Source organism: Oncorhynchus nerka, linkage group LG22 (assembly GCF_034236695.1).
Source record: "Oncorhynchus nerka isolate Pitt River linkage group LG22, Oner_Uvic_2.0, whole genome shotgun sequence".
In the NCBI taxonomy this organism is placed as follows: Eukaryota; Metazoa; Chordata; class Actinopteri; order Salmoniformes; family Salmonidae; genus Oncorhynchus; species Oncorhynchus nerka.
Window position 1 is genome coordinate 73,382,130 of NC_088417.1, and position 22,552 is coordinate 73,404,681.

At 41.0% G+C, this 22,552-nt stretch overlaps 1 protein-coding gene across 1 annotated transcript in view; it reads left to right on the forward strand.

Annotated features, from left to right (window-relative positions):
- The first annotated feature begins 5,939 nt into the window (after window positions 1-5,939).
- The window catches only part of LOC115105668 (sacsin-like), a 30,273-nt gene continuing 13,660 nt past the window's right edge, over window positions 5,940-22,552 (forward strand). Inside the window, exons 1-5 of the mRNA XM_029627950.2 lie at window positions 5,940-6,093; window positions 6,308-6,347; window positions 7,540-7,627; window positions 7,819-7,930; window positions 16,350-16,496. Coding sequence (XP_029483810.2) covers window positions 6,328-6,347; window positions 7,540-7,627; window positions 7,819-7,930; window positions 16,350-16,496 — 367 coding nt within the window. The 5' untranslated portion in view covers window positions 5,940-6,093; window positions 6,308-6,327. The remainder of the gene's footprint in view (window positions 6,094-6,307; window positions 6,348-7,539; window positions 7,628-7,818; window positions 7,931-16,349; window positions 16,497-22,552) is intronic.

Genomic DNA, 22,552 nt, shown 5'->3' on the forward strand with positions numbered 1-22,552 from the left:
AGATTAAACTCTTTGGCCTGAATGCCAAGCGTCACATCTGGAGGAAACCTGGTGTAACAGTATAACTTTAGACCGTCCCCTCGCCCATACCCAGGCGCGAACCAGGGACCCTCTGCACATATCAACAACAGTCACCCACGAAGCATCATTACCCATCGCTCCACAAAAGCCGCGGCCCTTGCAGAGCAAGGGGAACCACTACGTCAAGGTCTCAGAGCAAGTGACGTCACCGATTGAAACGCTATTTAGCGCGCACCGCTTACTAAGCTAGCCGTTTCACATCCGTTACACTGGCACCATCCCTACGGTGAAGCATGGTGGCAGCATCATGCTGTGGGGATGTTTTTCAGTGACAGGGACTGGTAGACTAGTCAGAATCAAGTGAAAGATGAACAGAGAAAAGTACAAACCTGCTGGACCTCAGACTGGGGCGAAGGTTCACCTTCCAACAGGACAACAACTCTAAGCAGACAGCCAAGACAACACAGGAGTGGCTTCGGGACAAGTCTCGGAATGCCCTTGAGTGGCCCAGCCAGAGCCTGGACTTGAACCCGATCGAACATCTCTGGAGAGACCTGAAAATAGCTGTGCAGCGACGCTCCCCATCCAACCTGACAGAGCTTGAGAGGATCTGCAGAGAAGAATGGGAGAAACTACCAAAACACAGGTGTGCTAACCCTGTAGTGTCATACCCAAGAAGACTCAAGGTTGTAATCACTGCCAAAGTTGCTTCAACAAAGTACAGAGTAAAGAGTCTGAATACTTATGCAAATTGTGATATTTCAGTTTTTGTATCAACCAATGTAATTTATATGGAAACGGCCGAAGCTGCTTACTATAGCTAGCTAATGCCCGGTGTACACTAGCAGAAGAGCCGCGCTTCCCATTTATTTCCAATGGAAGGAAAGCGGTGAGGGATCTTTGGGCGGTGTGAACGTGGTGTGGGAGGTGGTGAAAAAGAAACTTTATCCAACTTTATGCAAATCACCAGCAGCGACTGCTGGACAATGACTAATCATATCGAGTGGTTCCCATGACGGATTTGACGTTATGCGACCCAACGCAAAGATGGCTGACAAAAATACTAGGATGGAAGCAAATGTAAGTGATTATAACATCATAACAAATGCAAAAAAGGTACAGTTGAGAATAATGTGTTAGTTAGTGTAGAGAAAAAACAATTATGCATATTTTTTTAATCATAAAGTTAATTTATGAAAATGGCGATTCAGCAAGCTAGCTGGTTGCTTTATGGGTGTTGTGACAGTATGAAATTGTAATTCTGGAAACAACCAGCAAACCAGGCTGTAATCTACACCTCAATTAGGATGCTAGACTCTGTACATTGACTCTGTACTGGTACCCCCTGTATATAGCCTTGCTACTGTTATTTTGCTGCTGCACTTTATTTTAATTTTTTACTTAACACTTATTTTTATTAAATGCTTTGTTGGTTAAGGGCTTGTAAGTAAGCATTTCACTGTAATGTCTACACCTGCTGTATTCAGCATTTCACTGTAATGTCTACACCTGCTGTATTCAGCATTTCACTGTAATGTCTACACCTGCTGTATTCAGCATTTCACTGTAATGTCTACACCTGCTGTATTCAGCATTTCACTGTAATGTCTACACCTCAGCATTTCTGTAATATTCAGCATTTCACTGTAATGTCTACACCTGCTGTATTCAGCATTTCACTGTAATGTCTACACCTGCTGTATTCAGCATTTCACTGTAATGTCTACACCTGCTGTATTCAGCATTTCACTGTAATGTCTACACCTGCTGTATTCAGCATTTCACTGTAATGTCTACACCTGCTGTATTCAGCATTTCACTGTAATGTCTACACCTGCATTCAGCATTTCACTGTAATGTCTACATTCACTGTAATGTCTACACCTGCTGTATTCAGCATTTCACTGTAATGTCTACACCTGCTGTATTCAGCATTTCACTGTAATGTCTACACCTGCTGTATTCAGCATTTCACTGTAATTTCACTGTATTCAGCATTTCACTGTAATGTCTACACCTGCTGTATTCAGCATTTCACTGTAATGTCTACACCTGCTGTATTCAGCATTTCACTGTAATGTCTACACCTGCTGTATTCAGCATTTCACTGTAATGTCTACACCTGCTGTATTCAGCATTTCACTGTAATGTCTACACCTGCTGTATTCAGCATTTCACTGTAATGTCTACACCTGCTGTATTCAGCATTTCACTGTAATGTCTACACCTGCTGTATTCGGTGCATGTGACAAATACAATTTGATTTGAAATCCTCATTATTTAGTTTCATGATTTTTCAATTTAAGTGGAATGATTTCTATATAGCCTACACTTCATGGCTATCGCCGGTTAATGCTTGAACTGGATGTCTTAAGGTGAACGCACCAATTTGTAAGTCGCTCTGGATAAGAGCATCTGCTAAATGACTTAAATGTAAATGTAAATGTAACTGATTGAATCTAGGCCTAAGAGTCCCACACTTTGTCATGTATATTTTATTTCATTTCAACATTAATATAAAACCCCAGGGGGAATGTCATAAAAACATTGTCAAGGCACATATAAATTAAACACAATGTAATGCTGTTATTAACCCACCCCTTCATTTGTCTTAGCCAAACCCATGTTAGGTTGCCTCTGACCAGAAAAGACACATCTACGTCTGCATCTGTCATATCTCTGACTCTACATTTAAAAAATGACACTGTCTGAAATAAATTCCATAAAGTTATTTCTGTCCCAGCCTCTTCCCTGTGTGAAACAGTGACTCCCACCAGATCTAAGAGCCTGTATTGTACTGTATTACTAAGCAATGCTCCACATGCTCTTGTTTAAACTTGGGGTGGCATAGGTCATCGACACACTTATACCTCTACAGCTACATATGTAAATACATTTTACATCAGGGTTCCCCAGCTGGTGGGCAGAATTTGGCACACGGGTGGTTTTATTTTCAGAAACACCAGGAAATCAGTTCCAATGGATTTTAATTTGGAAATATGTTCCAAGCATTCCCTTGCATAATAGAAAGACATACAGTGCATTCAAAAAGTTTTCAGACCCCTTGACCTTTTCCACATTTTGTTACGTTACAGCCTTATTAGAAAATACATTCTATTTTTCCCCTCAATCTACACCCATAATGACAAAGTGAAAACAGGTTTTTAGAATGGTTTCCAAATATGTGTGTGTGTGTGTATATATATATATATTAAAAAAGGAAATATCACATTTACATAAGTATTCAGACCCTTTACTCAGTACTTTGGCAGCCTCATCTTCTTCTTCTGTGGGTTTTATGGCAGACTACACTGCCGCCACCAACTAGACGATTTGAGCCCCCCCCAAAAGAAATGTTTAAAAAATAAATAAATGTATCCATACGGAATAGTAAAACTAACTTAATCCACCCTAATAAAAATAGTACATTGTCAAAACAAAGAAAACTCCTACTTCTTCCTTCTTTTAGCTCTAGGACCTGAGAGGGTGGTACGGCTTGTGCCAATATTGCATGTAACTCCTTCGCTGAGAAATCTTTCAGCCCCAGGAGCCGCAATCACTATGATTTCTATATTCCTGGACTTTCTCTACAACTTGGCAGTGCCACTAATTACCATAGCTATAAATGCCACAAATTCCACTTTCTTACCTTTGAAATGTCAGGATCCTGCTGGTGAAAGGCAACCCCTGCCTCCTGCATTGTAGGCCTATCCACTACCATGGACTCTTCTGGTGCACCATTCAAACCCTCAACCCTTTTCACAGCTGCATATGAAATGCTCTGTACAACCCTGACTTTGGCCACATCATTCTCTTTCACCCTTGTGGGGCATTCAAAAGACGTGGAGTCATGGTTCCCACCCGAATTGCAACATGTCACATATTCATTACCTTTATAACACATAATATGATCCTTTCCACAACTTGGACATCCTAGCTTCTCACTTCTGCAAACACTTGCTACATTACCAAAAGCTTTACAATGATCACACTGTATTGGTATTGGGATAAATGCTCTGACTATGTAGTTAATATACAGATACCTTAACTGCACTTGAGTAGGGTGAGACTCCATATCAAGAAACAAAAGAACAGATAGACTCTTCTCTTGTTCACCATTCACCACACGATTCATCCGACGTGCTTCAATCACTCCAGGAATATCTTTTAATCTCTTCAAAATCGACTTCCCACCAGGTGCCAGATATAACCCCTTTGATGAGTGCCCTGTTCCGAAGAGCCACACACGACACTTAAAACGGATCAAATCCGTTAAGACATAATGCACGTTCCTTCTGATCTGCAGAAGCACAAGAAATCAAAAAAGCCTGCCTCTCGTGATCCTCACAGCCATCACTTTACCCAGCACTCTCTCCACCAGTTTGGATAACTCAAATGGTTTCTTCCAGATTGGTACTCTGCTCAGCTGCTCCTCATTAACAAACCGTACTCCTACTAGATACAAAAGGTCATTCTCATCACTGTACACTACTTTGCTCCGGACAATACTCCAATTCTCCTTGATTCTACCGCCATTGTATTCAGAATCCACTTCATCATCCGCTTCCGCCATCTTTCGTTCTCCTCAAGACCGCACTCAACAAGCTGTGTAGCGCCATAAGCAAAGAATTATGCTCATCCAGAAGCAGGGTTCCTAGTGGCTGTTTATTTTAATGCAATCTGTTTTACCTTATTTATACCAGCATGTCACCCCAGTTTTGAAAGTGCAGTAACTGCAGTTGACTGTGGTATTTTGAACACAGTAATTGCAGAATAACTGCAGTGTACTGTAGTTGAACTGCAGTTATACTGCATGGTAACTGCAGTCACACTGCAAAATTACTGCAGAAAAAAAAACACATTTTGGATGCAGTATTTGCAGCATACTGCAGTTATACTGCACTCCAACTACAGTTATAATACAGTGTACTGCAGTTATACTGCACTCTGACTGCAATCTTTTTTCGCAAGGGACCTGTGCAACAAGAGGTGAAAAAAGCTCTAGATCACGTTTACTCCACATACAGAGACGCATACAAAGCTCTCCCTCTACTAAATAAAATGTAGTGGCACACTGACACACCTATTGATGAAGATGAGGCCTTAAACTACTCATGGTTATGGCCGATGAGCTGGTCGTGGCAACAGCCTATTTCAAGATGATCTGCTTTGAAAAATAGTGCTGCTGTTAGCTACAAATTGGGAGTTGTTGATTTAAAAAAGGAAATAATTGATTATTCTGTTTCCAGCAGTAGGCATTTGCTTTCCAATCTCTACGTTTTCCCCGCAATTGTATTTTGAAATCTGCAATAGGCAAACCGACAGCCGCAACCAACCATATAAATATAATCCATTGTTGGTAGTTCCCATTCGAATCGGGACTGGCATCCATTGGTAGCGTACCCTATGAGTTTAACAGTCAAATTGCCAGAGTAAAAGGTTACAAACCTTTCTATAGATTATATATCTATGGCCACAATGTGAGGCTGTTTACATTTTAGAAGCAAGCCATTGGCTGCCTTCATCCCTAGGGATATGTAAGGGAGTTCTGATTGGTTCCAAGTTCAGCAAGTTCATAAATTTGCCTCAGCAGACAGTGTTGAAATATATATATATTTTTCTGACAAAATGCGCAAGAATTGAAGGTGGCAACTCATTTTACAGTATTCATAATAATATTTCATTGTCATGTACAACAAAATCAGCTCCTCCCTTGACGTAGATTGATCAAATTCACTTTTTTCGGCGTCAGCCCACCACCTATCACTCATTCACCTTTGAATCACGTGCGAATAAAAATGTAGAGGAAGAAGATGATTATGAGTCACGCCGTAATGAAAGTTTTGTTTCATACATGACAAGGCAGGAAACGAAACTATTTTGTTATTCCTATGCTGGCAGGGCAGACCAAGATAAAATAGGCGTTTCATTTCCCCGGAGGAGGAAATGTTGGTCAACTGAAGAGTCAGTAGAGGACATAAAACCATAAATCTACTAAGAATATTTATTCTGATGACATAGGTGGCTTCAGATTACTCCATCGCACTCCATCATCACGAAGAAATGATTGAGGTAAATTGATCAATTTATGTATCTTAAAAACAACAAAAGTCTTCTTATCATGATTATTATTATACGTTATTATTAAGACTAGGCTAGGCCTACTTGATCCTTGAGTAGTACATTTCTAAACTAGGGACATTTTTGTTTGCAGTCAGATTAGTACAGTTAAATTTGCTATCAAGACATATAACAATAATTCAAACTAATTCATTGGTTCTTGTAGAATCCAACCAATGTGGAAGGATGAGTGAGAGGAAAACACGGTGAGGAGATCATTTTAATCAGTTGAACATTCTAACCAGTAGAACATTTTAACCAGTTGCTTGGAACTGTATGTGTGTTCTCCTATAGCTGCACGATGTTTTACCTTGCTAACACTATACATGCTTGACCTAGTTAACACAATACACACTGTAGCTTTACCTTGTTAACACTATACATCGTGGGATTAACTGGAGATAATGTCCTGTTTCTATATAAAGCTATAAAATCTATAAAAATGGAACTAAATGTCAGTTTTATGTTTAGCAAATGTATAGAATTTAAACATGATTTCTTCCTGCGTTTAGTAGATAGACGGTATAGATTGAGAATAATGTGGTTTCATTTCCAACCATACTGTGAAAACTAAACCACCGTTTCTAAACCCAAAGGCGCAACATTGCAAGACTTCCCGGAATGCTTGCGAAACAGACCAAACAGACCAGGCCAGCGTTTGAGAAGTGAACAATTCTTCCTTAGTTGTTAATTTTCTTGATATCTAAAGGCACAGCCTAGATTTGAGACAATGTCTTAAAAGTTGAAGATGTTATTACTCCAACCTCGTGAAAGTGTCAAACTGACCCATTTTTATTTTAGTCAAAAAACAACTTTATATTGTAATGGAGCAGGTCTCGGACCATCGAGCCCGAGGTCCGGCGCGCTATCAACTGTGCCGCAAAAGCATGCTCGATTTCCGCGCTTATAAACCCAGGGTCGTTACACTACTCTCTCCTTTCAAAGAGCGCGTCCTCGCGCTAGCCTGCGACTCTACGTCTTACAAGAACGCGCTCACCGGCCAAGCACACACACTGTCGTGGATGCAAGGTCCGATCATTGTAATGAAACAGCAGAGAGCAGGTCTCGAACCTTCGAGCCCGAAGTCCGGCGCGCTATCGCCTGTGCCGCAAAAGCACGCTCGTGCGGCAGGGTCGAGGGTCGATTACCGTTAATAACCCAGGGTCGTTACACTATTGAAGGAATGCCTTTGATTGCCTGCACATGCGCAGTTCTGCATGAGACGACGAACGTTAGACCCAAGACGTGTTTCTACGCATGAGTTTAGCTAGCCAACGTTGCCATGACATCGCCTACAAGTGTGATCAGGGATTTATATTGGAGAAACAGTTTTAGCCTATCTTCATACTGTAATGTCTTTGACTAAACTATCCAACTTCTTCACTTCTTATGGTTTAGAAATTCATTTGCTGCAACAGTTCCCCCTTTCATTGATTACCTGAAGGACATCCTGCGGAGGTACCCTGATGGAGGACAGATATTAAAGGTGACTTTGATAATCAATCAATCAATCATGTAGTCATCTGTTCATTCTGTACACTTACGGTAAATGCCATTAAAGCCACTAGATTTAAAGAAGTAGTGTGAAGATCTTGTATTGTATAAGTTTGCCATAGCCCAATGTACTATCCAAGTTAAAGGAACCTATGTAAACGTCCCTATCTGTGCTGTGACCAGGAGCTTATCCAGAATGCTGATGATGCCGGGGCGTCAAAGGTGGTGTTCCTCCATGATGAGAGATGCTACGGCAGCCAGAGCCTCAAGACTGAAGGTTTGGGAAAGTACCAAGGTAGGGTTGTTTCATATTTGTGGAAGATTGAAGAGGGTCATTACATATCTGCACCCATTTTGATTTGAACAAAACCTTTCATACATGTTTGCGCATGGTGGAAGTGGTCAGAAAGTGACCTTTTGGATCTGAATGCCAAAACAAAGTTGACCTGTTTTGCCTACCAAGAGACCTCCATGTCTTCATCACTGAAAAAGATGAAGGTTTGAGTTTGATGTCGTTTGAAAGTTTACAAACAGAGTTGTCAAACTATTCTACGATTTCTTGCAAAACAGTTTTATATTTTAAAAAATGTCATTTTTTTAAAGCCTTAATGTCAATAATCTACAAACACATAAACTAAGATTTTTCACATCTTCACAAATGTTGTAGCTTGGATTCTATTTAACATAATTTGAAAATGTTTGTGTTGTGACTGTCTTCGGTTGAGACACAGCATACTAATGAATACAGGGTGGGTGTTATTTCAATCATAGAATTAATAGAAAATACCTATCCATTCAGATCCCTGTAATTCAGCTAGTACACCATTTGACATTTAAATTGAATTAAAACTTTAACTTCCAATTACTATTAGAAAGATGGCAACCGGTCCACAACACTGTCGAATGTCAACTTGAATGGGAATGTCTATTATTTTAAATTTTAGTAATTTAGCAGACACCCTTATCCAGAGCGCATTCATCTTAAGATAGCTAGGTGGGAGAACCACATAACACAGTCATAGTAAGTACATTTTTCCTCAAAGTAGCTATCAGCAAAGCCAGAGCTAGTAAGGAGAAAAGAGTCAAGAGCCAGTGTTAGTTCTTTTCAAATTATAACTTTTGGGGGGGGGGGGGGTGCTGACAAATTATTTAAGATACTCTTTGAAGAGGTAGGGTTTCCGATGTATTCGCAGGGACTCTGCTGTCCTAGGTTCAGGGGGAAGCTGGTTCCAACATTGGGGTGCCAGGACAGAGAACAGCTTTTTATTTTTTTTATTTCACCTTTATTTAACAAGGTGGGCAAGTTGAGAACAAGTTCTCATTTACAATTGCGACCTGGCCAAGATAAAGCAAAGCAGTTCGACACATACAACAACACAGAGTTACACATGGAGTAAAACAAACATACAGTCAATAATACAGTAGAAAAATAAGTCTATATACAATGTGAGCAAATGAGGTGAGATAAGGGAGATAAAGGCAAAAAAAAAGGCCATGGTGGCGAAGTAAATACAATATAGCAAGTAAAACACTGGAATGGTAGATTTGCAGTGGAAGAATGTGCAAAGTAGAGAGAGAAATAATGGGGTGCAAAGGAGCTAAATAAATAAATACAGTAGGGGGAGAGGTAGTTGTTTGGGCTAAATTATAGATGGGCTATGTACAGGTGCAGTAATCTATGAGCTGCTCTGACAGCTGGTGCTTAAAGCTAGTGAGGGAGATAAGTGTTTCCAGTTTCAGAGATTTTTGTAGTTCGTTCGAGTCATTGGCAGCAGAGAACTGGAAGGAGAGGCGGCCAAAGGAAGAATTGGTTTTGGGGGTGACCAGATAGATATATACCTGCTGGAGCGCGTGCTACATGTGGGTGCTGCTATTGTGACCAGTGAGCTGAGATAAGGGGGGACTTTACCTAGCAGGGTCTTGTAGATGACCTGGAGCCAGTGGGTTTGGTGACGAGTATGAAGCGAGAGCCAGCCAACGAGAGCGTACAGGTCGCAGTGATGAGTAGTATATGGGGCTTTGGTGACAAAACGGATGGCACTGTGATAGACTGCTTCCAATTTGTTGAGTAGGGTATTGGAGGCTATTTTGTAAATGACATTGCCGAAGTCGAGGATCGGTAGGATGGTCAGTTTTACAAGGGTATGTTTGGCAGCATGAGTGAAGGCTGCTTTGTTGCGAAATAGGAAGCCGAATCTAGATTTAACTTTGGATTGGAGATTTTCGATGTGAGTCTGGAAGGAGAGTTTACAGTCTAACCAGACACATAGTTATTTGTAGTTGTCCACATATTCTAAGTCAGAACCGTCCAGAGTAGTGATGTTGGACGGGCGGGCAGGTGTAGGCAGCGATCGGTTGAAGAGCATGCATTTAGTTATACTTGTATCAAAGAGCAATTGAAGGCCACGGAAGGAGAGTTGTATGGCATTGAAGCTCGTCGAGAGGGTTGTTAACACGGTGTCCAAAGAAGGGCCAGAAGTATACAGAATGGTGTCGTCTGCGTAGAGGTGGATCAGAGACTCACCAGCAGCAAGAGCGACATCATTGATGTATACAGAGAAGAGAGCCGGTCCAAGAATTGAACCCTGTGGCACCCCCATAGAGACTGCCAGAGGCCCGGACAACAGGACCTCCGATTTGACACACTGAACTCTATCAGACAAGTAGTTGGTGAAGCAGGCGAGGCAATCATTTGAGAAACCAAGGCTATCGAGTCTACCGATGAGGATGTGGTGATTGACAGAGTCGAAAGCCTTGGCCAGGTCAATGAATACGGCTGCAGGCCTCCCGGGTGGCGCAGTGGTTAAGGGTGCTGTACTGCAGCGCCAGCTGTGCCACCAGAGACTCTGGGTTCGTGCCCAGGCTCTGTCGTAACTGGCCGCGACCGGGAGGTCCGTGGGGCGACGCACAATTGGCCCAGCGTCGTCCGGGTTAGGGAGGGTTTGGCCGGTAGGGAAATCCTTGTCTCATCGCGCACCATCGCTGGTGGGCCGGGTGCAGTGCACGCTAACCAAGGTTGCCAGGTGCACGGTGTTTCCTCCGACACATTGGTGCGGCTGGCTTCCGGATTGGATGGTGCTGTGTTAAGAAGCAGGGCGGCTTGGTTGGGTTGTGTATCGGAGGACGCATGACTTTCAACCTTCGTCTCTCTCCGTACGGGAGTTGTAGCGATGAGACAAGATACTAAACAATTGGATACCATGAAATTGGGGAGAAAAAGGGGCAAAACAATAAAAAAAATAAAAATGAATACGGCTGCACAGTATTGTTTCTTATCGATGGCGGTTAAGATATCGTGCTTGAACTGGGATGAACGGGACCTGCCCTTCCGTAGGGGGGAGGGCCAAGAGACCAGCGGTGGCATAACGAATTACTCTTTTTGGGGTGTGGGGTTTGGAAAGGAGGATCTGATGGTGTCGGAGGCAGTGGATAGATCTAGGAGAATGAGAACAGAGGAGAGAGAGTCAGAGAGCCTCCGTTACACAGAGAAGAGCCATCTCGGTTGCGTGACCCATCTTGAAGCTTGACTGGTTAGGGTTAAGAAGATCGTTCTGTGAGAGATAGCGAGAGAGTTGGTCAGAGACAGCTCAAGTGTTTTGGAAAGAAAAGAAAGAAGGGATAAGGTCTGTAGTTTTTGACGTCAGAGGGGTTGAGTTTCGGTTTCTTGAGGAGGGGATAGGGCTGTGGTGGTCATGAAATATTGTCAGAAGGTAATTGTCATGCAAATGAGTGCTGGTCTCACGGTAATTTACTGTTAATTAACCAACATGTTTAGCATGCCTTTGGAACATCTACATTTTAAAAAGTAATTCATTTTATATAGCCATCACAATAAAATCCATTATTTATTTAGTTGTGATAGGCCTATAAACCTGGGAATGTCTTAGAAATGAAAACATGAGGGCTGCATGATGCAACTCTATATTGATGATTTGGAAAAAGATGCACAAAAAAAGCATGCGTTCTGATCCAAGTGCTTCCAGTGAGAGAGCGAGAGAGATGATTGCATTGCTGCTATGCTTGTGTAGCAAGAAAGTTCGGGTATATCTAATCAATAGAAGATGGAATTAAAATGACAGAATGAAAAGAAAGGCTACAACAACCAAAAGTCAACAGGTAGGCTGCTATTTAGGCTATAATCCAGAGTTATTTGTAGGCTAACTGTAGGATGGTGAGAAGCGCAGTAACATTATGGCTAGCCTCAATTAGCCTAGTTAGCTAGCTTCTCAGTTTAATGCTGTCAAGACAGGTACTATGTAATCGGATGGGATGATAAATAACTAGCAAGAAGTTAGTCTAGCGCGAGATCCCGCCCAGAGGAAATAACTTAGATTTGGAAACAATGGTGGAGTAAAGCCGAGGGGATATGGTTATTAGCATAATGTGGAGGGACTATGAAACTTGTATACGCATGAAACTGTATAAAAGGAGTGGACTGAGAATGAGTCCGGCAGTTTGTCCATGGGCCAGCTCAGCTTGTTACTTTGTAATGAAGTCTATTTCAATTCACAAGTTCCGGTATCTGAGAAATAGGATTGAGCAAATATTTCCACGACAATACCTACGGATGTGAAGCTTGGTTATGTAAGATACGCCATAAGAACTTTCGTCCCCAAACCCCTGCACTTGTAAGAATTGTAAAGGATTTGGCCATGTTTCAAGTGTGTGCAGACGAACAGAGTATACTGAAGAAAGGTGTGTAGAATGACGACTGTGTTGCAATTGTGGTGGGGATAATGAGTTCCTAGAGTGCCCTGAAAGGATTAAGGAAATTGAGGTGGCAAGTTAGAGCGGTCAATCGAATCTCCTATGTGGAGGCGATTAAAATAATTGAGAAAACATGTGATGCTAGTGAAGAGATGGTAGTGGATACACCACAGCCTGTAGTAAATGTTTGCTGTCAGACAAAAGATACTCAGTGTATTAAAAATATGGATTTTGTTGCATTCATTGCCACAGTTATAAACTGTACAGCACAAGTCTCAAAGAAGTCGAAGAAACTAGACGTTATTGTGGCTGCAACAGAAAAGTTTTTGGCACTCATGGATTTTACATCGGCTCCAGAAGACCAGCCCTCCCAGGTCCCCCTTGAGCCTGTGTAGGGATCAGATCTGTTTTATTTATTTATCACAGGTGTCCATCTCAATGAACCTGGGCATACCTACAACTACTGCCACTCTTGTTGTCGGAGAGTCATAGAGAATGCATTCAGTATCATGGCTGCGAGGATGAGGATTCTTGGTCGTCCAAATGAGTGTACACCTGAAAAGACTAAGGACATTGTGAAGGCATGTGTGGCTCACAACTTCCTGTCCTCCACAGATGAAGCTCATGAGCTGAACACAAGATACTTGCCTCCCGCTTTTGCTGACACGCCCCTCCCTTATGGCAACTACCAACCTGGAGAGTTGAGAAGTGTTGTTGCCTGCCACAACCATCTCCAAGAGGCAAGGAGACACTCTAATTCCATGGCGACACGGCTTGCAAGTGAAACAAGCTTAGGGACTACTTCCTCTCCCCCCTGGACGTGTGCCATGGCAGGAAGACATAGTTAGGCGAGGACAACTCAACCCAACGCCAGCAAATCATGTAGAATAGGCCTTTATTTGGAATGCTCACGCACGCCTTGATGGATGCATATAGACTCAGTTATTTGTGTGCACTGTCAGCCAAAGTACTAAAATGTACCGTTTCATCTTAATAAAATTTATCCTGATTCTATGATGTCTTTGTACATGAATTTAGATTGAACTATACCACACAAGTAGAAGCCACAAATCTACATTGCCAGCACGTGAAACACCTTGTATTGAGATGAAGAAATGACAACAGCTTTTTCAGCACACAAACATTTATCTTGCTTCTGAAAGTAAATCACAATGCAATGTGTCTATGAACAGACATGTAAATAACAAGTGTCAGGAATAAAATGAGTCAGTGTAGATACAAATATTTATTAATAGAAAAAATATTACAAGTGTCTGCAACTTTGCTCCTTTCGTCTTTTCCTCAATCCTGACTATTCTCCCAGTCCCTGCTGCTGAGTCCTTTAGATGCTTTTTGGCAAACTCCAAGCGAGCTGTCATGTGCCATTTACTGAGGAGTGGCTTTTGTCTGTCCACTCTACCATAAAGGCCTGATTGGTTGAGTGCTGTAAAGATGGGAGAACCTTCCAGAACGACAACCATCTCCACAGAGGTGGAGCTGTGTCAGAGTGAACATCGGGTTCTTGGTCGACTCCCTGACCAAGGCCATTCTGCCCCGATTGCTCAGTTTGGACGGGAGTCTAGCTCTAGGAAGAGTCTTGGTAGTTCAAAACTTCTTCTATCTAAGAATGATGGAGGCCACTGTATTCTTGGGGACCTTCAAAGCTGCAGAAATGTTTTAGTTCCCTTACCCAGATCTGTGCCTCGACACAATCCTGTCTTGGAGCTCTATGGACAATTCCTTCGACCTCATAGCTTGGTTTTTGCTCTGACATGGACTGTCAACTTATATAGACAGGTGTGTGCATTTCCAAATCATGTCCAATCAATTGAATTTACCACAAGTGGAATCAAGTTGTAGAAACATGGATGATCAATGGAAACTGGATGCACCTGAGCTCAATTTCGAGTGTCATAGCAAAGGGTCTGAATACTTATGTAAATAAGGTATTTCTGTTTTTTATTTTTTATACATTTGCAAAAATGTCTAAACCTGTTTTGTCTTTGTCGGGTATTGTGTGTAGATTGAGGAATATTTTTTTTGTTCATCCATTTTAGAATAAAGGTTGTAACGTAACAATACTTTCCAAATGCACTGTATGTATGAAAGGTTTCTTTAAAATCACAAGGGATGCAGTCAAAGTGATTGAAATCATATGGAACGACCCAAAATAAATAACTTGAAATTGAACCTTACTTTACAAGGGCTCACTGTTGATTAGACAGCCAACATGCTGAATTTTCTCTTTAACAGTGGTTTATGAAATGTCCATTTTACTTCAACATTACACTACAACACTAATGAATACATCAGAAATTAATAAAATACAGGTCAATCTATATGTCTGAGGCTGACTTGGTCTCATTGCATGCTGACTGCTAGGCAGAAAATGTAGTAAGGGTTTTCCACAACATCAGATTAACAGCAGGGCAACATGCCCAGATTAATGTGTATACTACTATGCAAGCTAGATCTACTCAGGGTTTTTAAAGCTAGCCAGCTTCTGTTAGCTTCACATTCCAGCTCAGGCTTCATCCATGTTATGAAGGTGGATATTGATTTTGTACCTGCCTCTTACTCGAGCCTGGGCAGTAACTGCTCGTTCATGTCGCACGTGGCTAGTCGAATGCCAAACTCTAAATTGAAACGTCAATTCATGGGTGAGTCAGTGCCACTTTTTTCATTTGTACTGAAATCAAAATGAAAAAAATTATCTTGAAGATTCAGCAGGCTATGGTGTGAAATAGACTGTTAGAAGTGCCTTCTTTATTTTATTACGTATTGTTAATGCTGTCTTTTTTGTTAGCTTTGGTGTACTTATCAATGCACGAGCACCTTTTTTCACACTCCTATCGATAAAATAATTGTATTAATTCATACAAAAGTAATACTGTGCTGAAGTTTCAAATGCATTCTGTCATTACTAAATGTGTAATGCGATAGGTATTTTAACATGACTATTTTTTTAACACAAAAAAACATTACAATATTTTGTCAGTCGTCTTCCTCAAATGAATGGGATGATGACGCAATCCTTGCGAGAGGGAGGGAATGGAATTTCAATGGTCCTTTATTCAGGATAAATGGAGTTAGCCCTTAGCCTGCCTTGGAGCAGGTTAGTTCTGAAGGATTTGTTGCCATAGAAATGTACCTGGCTAAAAGTTGAGCCACTGGTTATCCAGAGTTGAACTCCGAGTGGACCAAAGTTATCTCGCTAACTCGTCAAATCTCATTTATAGTATACCGCTCTGATTTAGAATTTTAATCATCATGCTGGAATGTAGAAATATTAGTGGTCACTTGCTCTGAGCATCAGGAAACATTCTCTCTCTGGCTCACACAGGGCCACCAGCAAATGTGTGGCAAGCTGGCATTAGGGGAAAAAAGTACCACACTTTATATGCTCCCAACAATGTAATGCGTAAACCTGGCACTTGCCCCAGTACTTTTCAATCTGGTGTAGCGGTGCCCCATCACTTGATTTGGTTGAATAAAAAATATTGGTATATTGGACTGTTGTCATGTCTGTCAGCAGGTCCTAATGTATATGTAATGAATACTCAGGGAGAAAAAGGTGTATATTCACGTGCAGAGTGCGGCAGGTGTTTATTTCACCTTCGCAGAAGGTAGGAATCGTGGTCACAGGCAGGCAATGGTCATACACAGGTAGGCAAACAGGCAGGTGAATCACAGCTAGGACTGAAGGCTAACTGGAGCTAGGAAAAGGCTTAATAGAGTCAAAACGAACAATACCTCACAAAGGCACGAACGGAATGAATTGGACTAAATAAGTGGCTGAAGAGACCAGGTGAGTAACTAACACAGGTGAAATCAATGAACAAAAATGAGAGACAGGGCTACGTTCAAGAACACAAAGAAACAGAACACAAGGTTGACTAAGAAAATAAATACAGAACATTACAGTATATGAATATCTGACTGTTGTCTTGTCTGTCAGCAGGTCCTAATGTGTATGAATAACTGACTGTAGTTCTGTCTGTGACCAGGTCCTGCACTGTATGCCTTCAACAATGCAGAGTTCACAGCAGAGGACTGGGAGGGAATCACGACCACAGGCCGGAGCATCAAACGCAAAGACCCAAACAAAGTTGGCAGGTTTGGGATCGGATTCAACTCTGTCTACCACATGACAGGTGAACCCCAAAGTATTTTTATCACCATAAAGAATCAAACAATGAGCATGCAATAGCTACTGTATTTCACAAGGTGTGGTTGATATGCTAAAATCCATAACACAGCGCATGGATCTACAGTGACAAGAACAAGTATGTGAACCCTTTGGAATTACCTGGATTTCTGCATACATTTTACATTCAATTTGACCTGATCATCATCTAAGTCACAACAATAGACCAACACAGTGTGCTTAAACTAATAACACACAAATTATTGTATTTTTCTTGTCTATATTGAATACATACTTTTTCCAACCTACACTGTGAATGTTTAAGTTATGTTAACCACTAGGCTAATGACTTCTCCAAAAGCTAATTGGAATCATGAGTCAACTAACCTGGAGTCGAATCAATGAGACGAGATTGGAGATTGGTTTGAGCTGCCCTGCCCCATTAAAAAAAAATCACTAAATTTGAGTTTGCTATTCACCAGAAGCATTGCCTGACGTGAACCATGCCTCGAACAAAAGAGATGTCAGAATGACCTATGATTAAGAATTGTTGCCATGCATAAAGCTGGAAAGGGTTACAAAAGTATCTCTAAGAGTCAGTCCACGGTAAGACAAATTGTCTACAATTTGAAAAAAGAAGAAAAAAAAAGTGGCCTTCCTGCAAAGATGACTGCAAGAGCACAGCGCAGAATGCTCAATGAGGTTAAGAAAAATCCTAGAGTGTCAGCTAAAGACTTACAGAAATCTCTGGAACATTCTAAAATCTCTGTTGATGAGTCTGCAATACATAAAACATTAAACAAGAATGGTGTTCATGGGAGGACACCATGGAAGAAGCCACTGCTGTCCAAAAAGAACATCTGAAGTTCGCAAAAGAGCACCTGGATGTTCCATAGCGCTACTGGCAAAATATTCAGATTAAACTAAAGTTGGGTTGTTTGGAAAGAACACAACACTGTGTGTGCAGAAAAAAGGCAGAGCACACCAACATCAAAACCTCATCCCAACTGTAAACTATGGTGAAGGGAGCATCATGGTTTGGGGCTGTTTTGCTGCCTCAGGGCCTGGACAGCTTGCTATCATCGACGGGAAAATGTATTCCCAAGTTTATCAAGACATTTTGCAGGAGAATGTACGGCTATCTGTCCGCCAATTGAAGCTCAACAGAAATCAGGTGATGCAACAGGACAACAAAAGTAAACAGAACAGTAAACAGAAAAGTAGACAGAAGTAAATCAACAACAGAATGGCTTGAACAGAAGAAAATACCCCTTCTGGAGTGGCCCAGTCATTCCTGACCTCAACCTGATTTGAGATGCTGTGGCATGACCTCTAGCAGTTCACACCAGACATCCCAAGAATATTGTGGAACTGAAACAGTTTTGGAAAGAGGAAAAATTCCTCCTGACCTTTTTGCAGGTCTGATCTGCAACTACAGAAAACGTTTGGTTGAGGTTATTGCTGCCAAAGGAGGGTCAAACTGTTCAAATCAAATTGTATTAGTAACGTACACATGGTAAGCAGATGTTAATGCGAGTGTAGCGAAATGCTTGTGCTTCTAGTTCCGGCAGTGCAGTAATATCTAACAAGTAAGTTTTACGGGCAGTTTTACGACCTTACAACCACGTCATAAATACCACAGAGAGTCTCCCTGACCATGTAATTGAGAGAGCGTTACACAGTAAGACAAAGGGATTCTCCCGCCCAATTTTACTACGTCCCAGAATTTGAGAATTGAACAACTACTCCTATTTTGGAGAATGTGTAAACGGTCGGTGGAGAAGCCAGCTACGACCCGGTCCATTTTGTTTCATGTTTGTGACCTCATGATAGGCAATACAGCTACATTACCCAAACTCTGTTCATACAGGTCCCTCAGTTATGAGGTTTGCATCTAATTATTGTATAAAATGAATGAGTAAAGATGAAACTATTTGCGAAATGATAACTTTTAAAATGAGAAAATCGTCTTCCCTGTAAAGTTTAACTAAGTCAGTAGCCACACCCAAGTGAATTGGCATTGGTTGGAAATTATTTCTACATTTCTATAAGAGCCCCAGTGACCCAATTCATGTTGAATTAAGCAAACCCCAGCGTGAGCTGTGGTGGAGAATAGTTGAATATCCACTCTACATCACAAAAAGTCACTCAAGTTCCGAATACCGCAAGGATTTGTCCTCACGTTTAAAAGGGCTAATGTCAACAATACAGGCCAGGAAACATGGGAGCTTGCTATACACGTGAAATGGTATGAACTCTGAACTAATGATCGCTCAAGAAGTGAGTCCTAGATGACAGCCTAACAGACTGTAGCTGGAAAGGTAGCAAATCTAATACGAGAACACTGACTGACGTAGACGAATCTCCAGAGTGAGATGAACCTCTCAGACCACGTGAACCTCTCACACGACGACCGGAAGATTCCACAAAGAACATGGCGACATAGACTGGGCAAACTAGAGCCTCACATCACCAACTCAACAATCGAAACCAGCTTCACATAAATACAATGCATTGCTTTTCCGAATGAGCTATCGTTAGTGGCATATGTATTTATGTAAGAATAGCTTCTCAGGTCCAATAGAGACCCATGTTCCTTAGCCTTCCTTCCAAAACCCATTCTCTTCTCTGAATCTATTGTGTTATAACCAAACTGTTTTTGTTTAGTCCACTAGGGATGGTATAATGTTATTATGTATTGTATATTCTGTAATTGTTTAATTAGTTAGTAATTAAATAAATGAGCCAATTGGTGTAAGGACGATTTATAGTAAAGGCTGGGTTTCGTGCAGATAACCAACAATTTACGATGTTCAGATGAGACTGACGAAGGTAATAATAATAATTCATTAACTTCTTGCGTCGAGCCAGCCTGGATCCGGGATCATAACTGCAGCCTCAAGCCCATTACCATAACGCAACGTTAACTATTCATGAAAATCGCAAATGAAATGAAATAAATATGCTAGCTCTCAAGCTTAGCCTTTTGTTAACAACACTGTCATCTCAGATTTTCCAAATATGCTTTTCAACCATAGCAAAACAAGCATTTGTGTAACAGTATTGATAGCTAGCGTAGCATTAGCATTGAGCGGGCAACATTTTTACAAAAACAAGAAAAGCATTCAAATAAAATCATTTACCTTTGAAGAACTTCAGATGTTTTCAATGAGGAGACTATCAGTTAGATAGCAAATGTTCAGTTTTTCCAAAAAGATTCTTTGTTTAGGACAAATCGCTCCGTTTTGTTCATCACGTTTAGCTACGAAAAAAAACTGTATCCAGGAGTGTAATTCTCCCCACAAGTTCATTAGCATAACACAACGTTAACTATTCATGAAAATCGCAAATGAAATGAAATAAATATGCTAGCTCTCAAGCTTAGCCTTTTGTTCACAACACTGTCATCTCAGATTTTCCAAATATGCTTTTCAACCATAGCAAAACAAGCATTTGTGTAACAGTATTGATAGCTAGCGTAGTATTTAGCGTTAGCATTGACCGGGCAACATTTTCACAAAAACAACAAAAGCATTCAAATAAAATAATTTACCTTTGAAGAACTTCAGATGTTTTCAATGAGGAGACTCTCAGTTAGATAGCAAATGTTCAGTTTGTCCATAAATATTCTTTGTGTAGGAGAAATCGCTCCGTTTTGTACATCACGTTTGGCTACCAAAAAAAAACGAAAATTCAGTCATCAAAACGCCGAACTTTTTTCCAAATTAACTCCATAATATCGACTGAAACATGGTAAATGTTGTTTAGAATCAATCCTCAAGGTTTTTTTCACATATCTCTTCGATGATATATCGTTCGTGGAAGTCTCCTCTCTCCCCTGAATCACATTGATGAATGCGTGCAGCTTGGAGATTACGCAGCAATTTCGACAAAGGACACCGGGCGGACACCTGGTAAATGTAGTCTCTTATGGCCAATCTTCCAATGATATGCCTACAAATACGTCACAATGCTGCAGACACCTTGGGCAAACGGCAGAAAGCGTAGGTTCGTTCAGGGCACATTCACAGCCATATAAGGAGACAATGGAAAACAGAGCCTCAAAAATTCTGCTCATTTCCTGTTTGAAGTTTCATCTTGGTTTCGCCTGTAGCATCAGTTCTGTGGCACTCACAGATAATATCTTTGCAGTTTTGGAAACGTCAGAGTGTTTTCTTTCCAAAGCTGTCAATTATATGCATAGTCGAGCATCTTTTTGTGACAAAATATTGCGCTTAAAACGGGCACGTTTTTTTATCCAATAATGAAATAGCGCCCCCATAGCTTCAAGAGGTTAATAGAAGACTAATTGATCAGATATTAAAATATCTGAAGAGTTATATTCTGAAAATTCTAACTTTAATCTGAACATTTTCCGTGGTGCCCCGACTTCCTAGTTACTTAAATTTACATGATTAGTTTAATTAGGTAATGATAATTAGAGAATTGATTTGATAAAATAACAGTCTTCACCTTTAATGATACTAAAGACATATGGGTGAATGAGAATAAGTACATATAAATATATGGATGAGCAATGGCCGAGCAGCATAGGCAAGGTGCTAATTGTTGTTAATTGTTTACTCCATGTGTAACTCTGTGTTGTCTGTTCACACTGCTATGCTTTATCTTGGCCAGGTCGCAGTTGCAAATGAGAACTTGTTCTCAACTAGCCTACCTGGTTAAATAAAGGTGAAATAAAAAAATAAAAGAAATAGATGGTTTAAAATACAGTATATACATATGATATGAGTAATGTAAGATATGTCAAATCAGATTTTAGTCACATGTGCCAAATACAACAGTTGTAACTTACAAGCCCCTAACCAACAATGCAGTAAAAAAATAAAATAATAAGAAATAAAAGTAACAAGAAATTAAAGAGCAGCAGTAAAATAACAATAGTGAGACTATATACAGGAGGGTACCGGTATCGAGTCAATGTGCAAGGGCACCAGTTAGTTGATGTATTACAGTGGGGCAAAAAAGTATTTAGTCAGCCACCAATTGTGCAAGTTCTCCCACTTAAAAAGATGAGAGGCCTGCAATTTTCATCATAGGTACACTTCAACTATGACAGACAAAATGAGAAAAAAAATCCAGAAAATCACATTGTAGGATTTTTTTATGAATTTATTTGCAAATTATGGTGGAAAATTAGTATTTGATCAATAACAAAAGTTTATCTCAATACTTTGTTATATACCCTTTGTTGGCATTGGCAGAGGTCAAATGTTTTCTGTAAGTCTTCACAAGGTTTTCACACACTGTTGCTGGTATTTTGGCCCATTCCTGCATGCAGATCTCCTCTAGAGCAGTGATGTTTTGGGGCTGTTGCTGGGCAACACGGACTTTCAACTCCCTCCAAAGATTTTCTATGGGGTTGAGATCTGGAGACTGGCTAGGCCACTCCAGACCTTGAAATGCTTCTTACGAAGCCACTCCTTCGTTGCCCAGGTGATGTGTTTGGGATCATTGTCATGCTGAAAGACCCAGCCACGTTTCATCTTCAATGCCCTTGCTGATGGAAGGAGGTTTTCACTCAAAATCTCACGATACATGGCCCCATTCATTCTTTCCTTTACACGGATCAGTCGTCCTGGTCCCTTTGCAGAAAAACAGCCCCAAAGCATGATGTTTCCACCCCCATGCTTCACAGTAGGTATGGTGTTCTTTGGATGCAACTCAGCATTCTTTGTCCTCCAAACACGACGAGTTGAGTTTTTACCAAAAAGTTATATTTTGTTTTCATCTGACCATATGACATTCTCCCAATCTTCTTCTGGATCATCCAAATGCTCTCTAGCAAACTTCAGACAGGCCTGGACATGTATTGGCTTAAGCAGGGGGACACGTCTGGCACTGCAGGATTTGAGTCCCTGGCGGCGTAGTGTGTTACTTATGGTAGGCTTTGTTACTTTGGTCCCAGCTCTCTGCAGGTCATTCACTAGGTCCCCCCGCGTGGTTCTGGGATTTTTGCTCACCGTTCTTGTGATCATTTTGAACCCACAGGGTGAGATCTTGTGTGGAGCCCCAGGTTGAGGGAGATTATCAGTGGTCTTG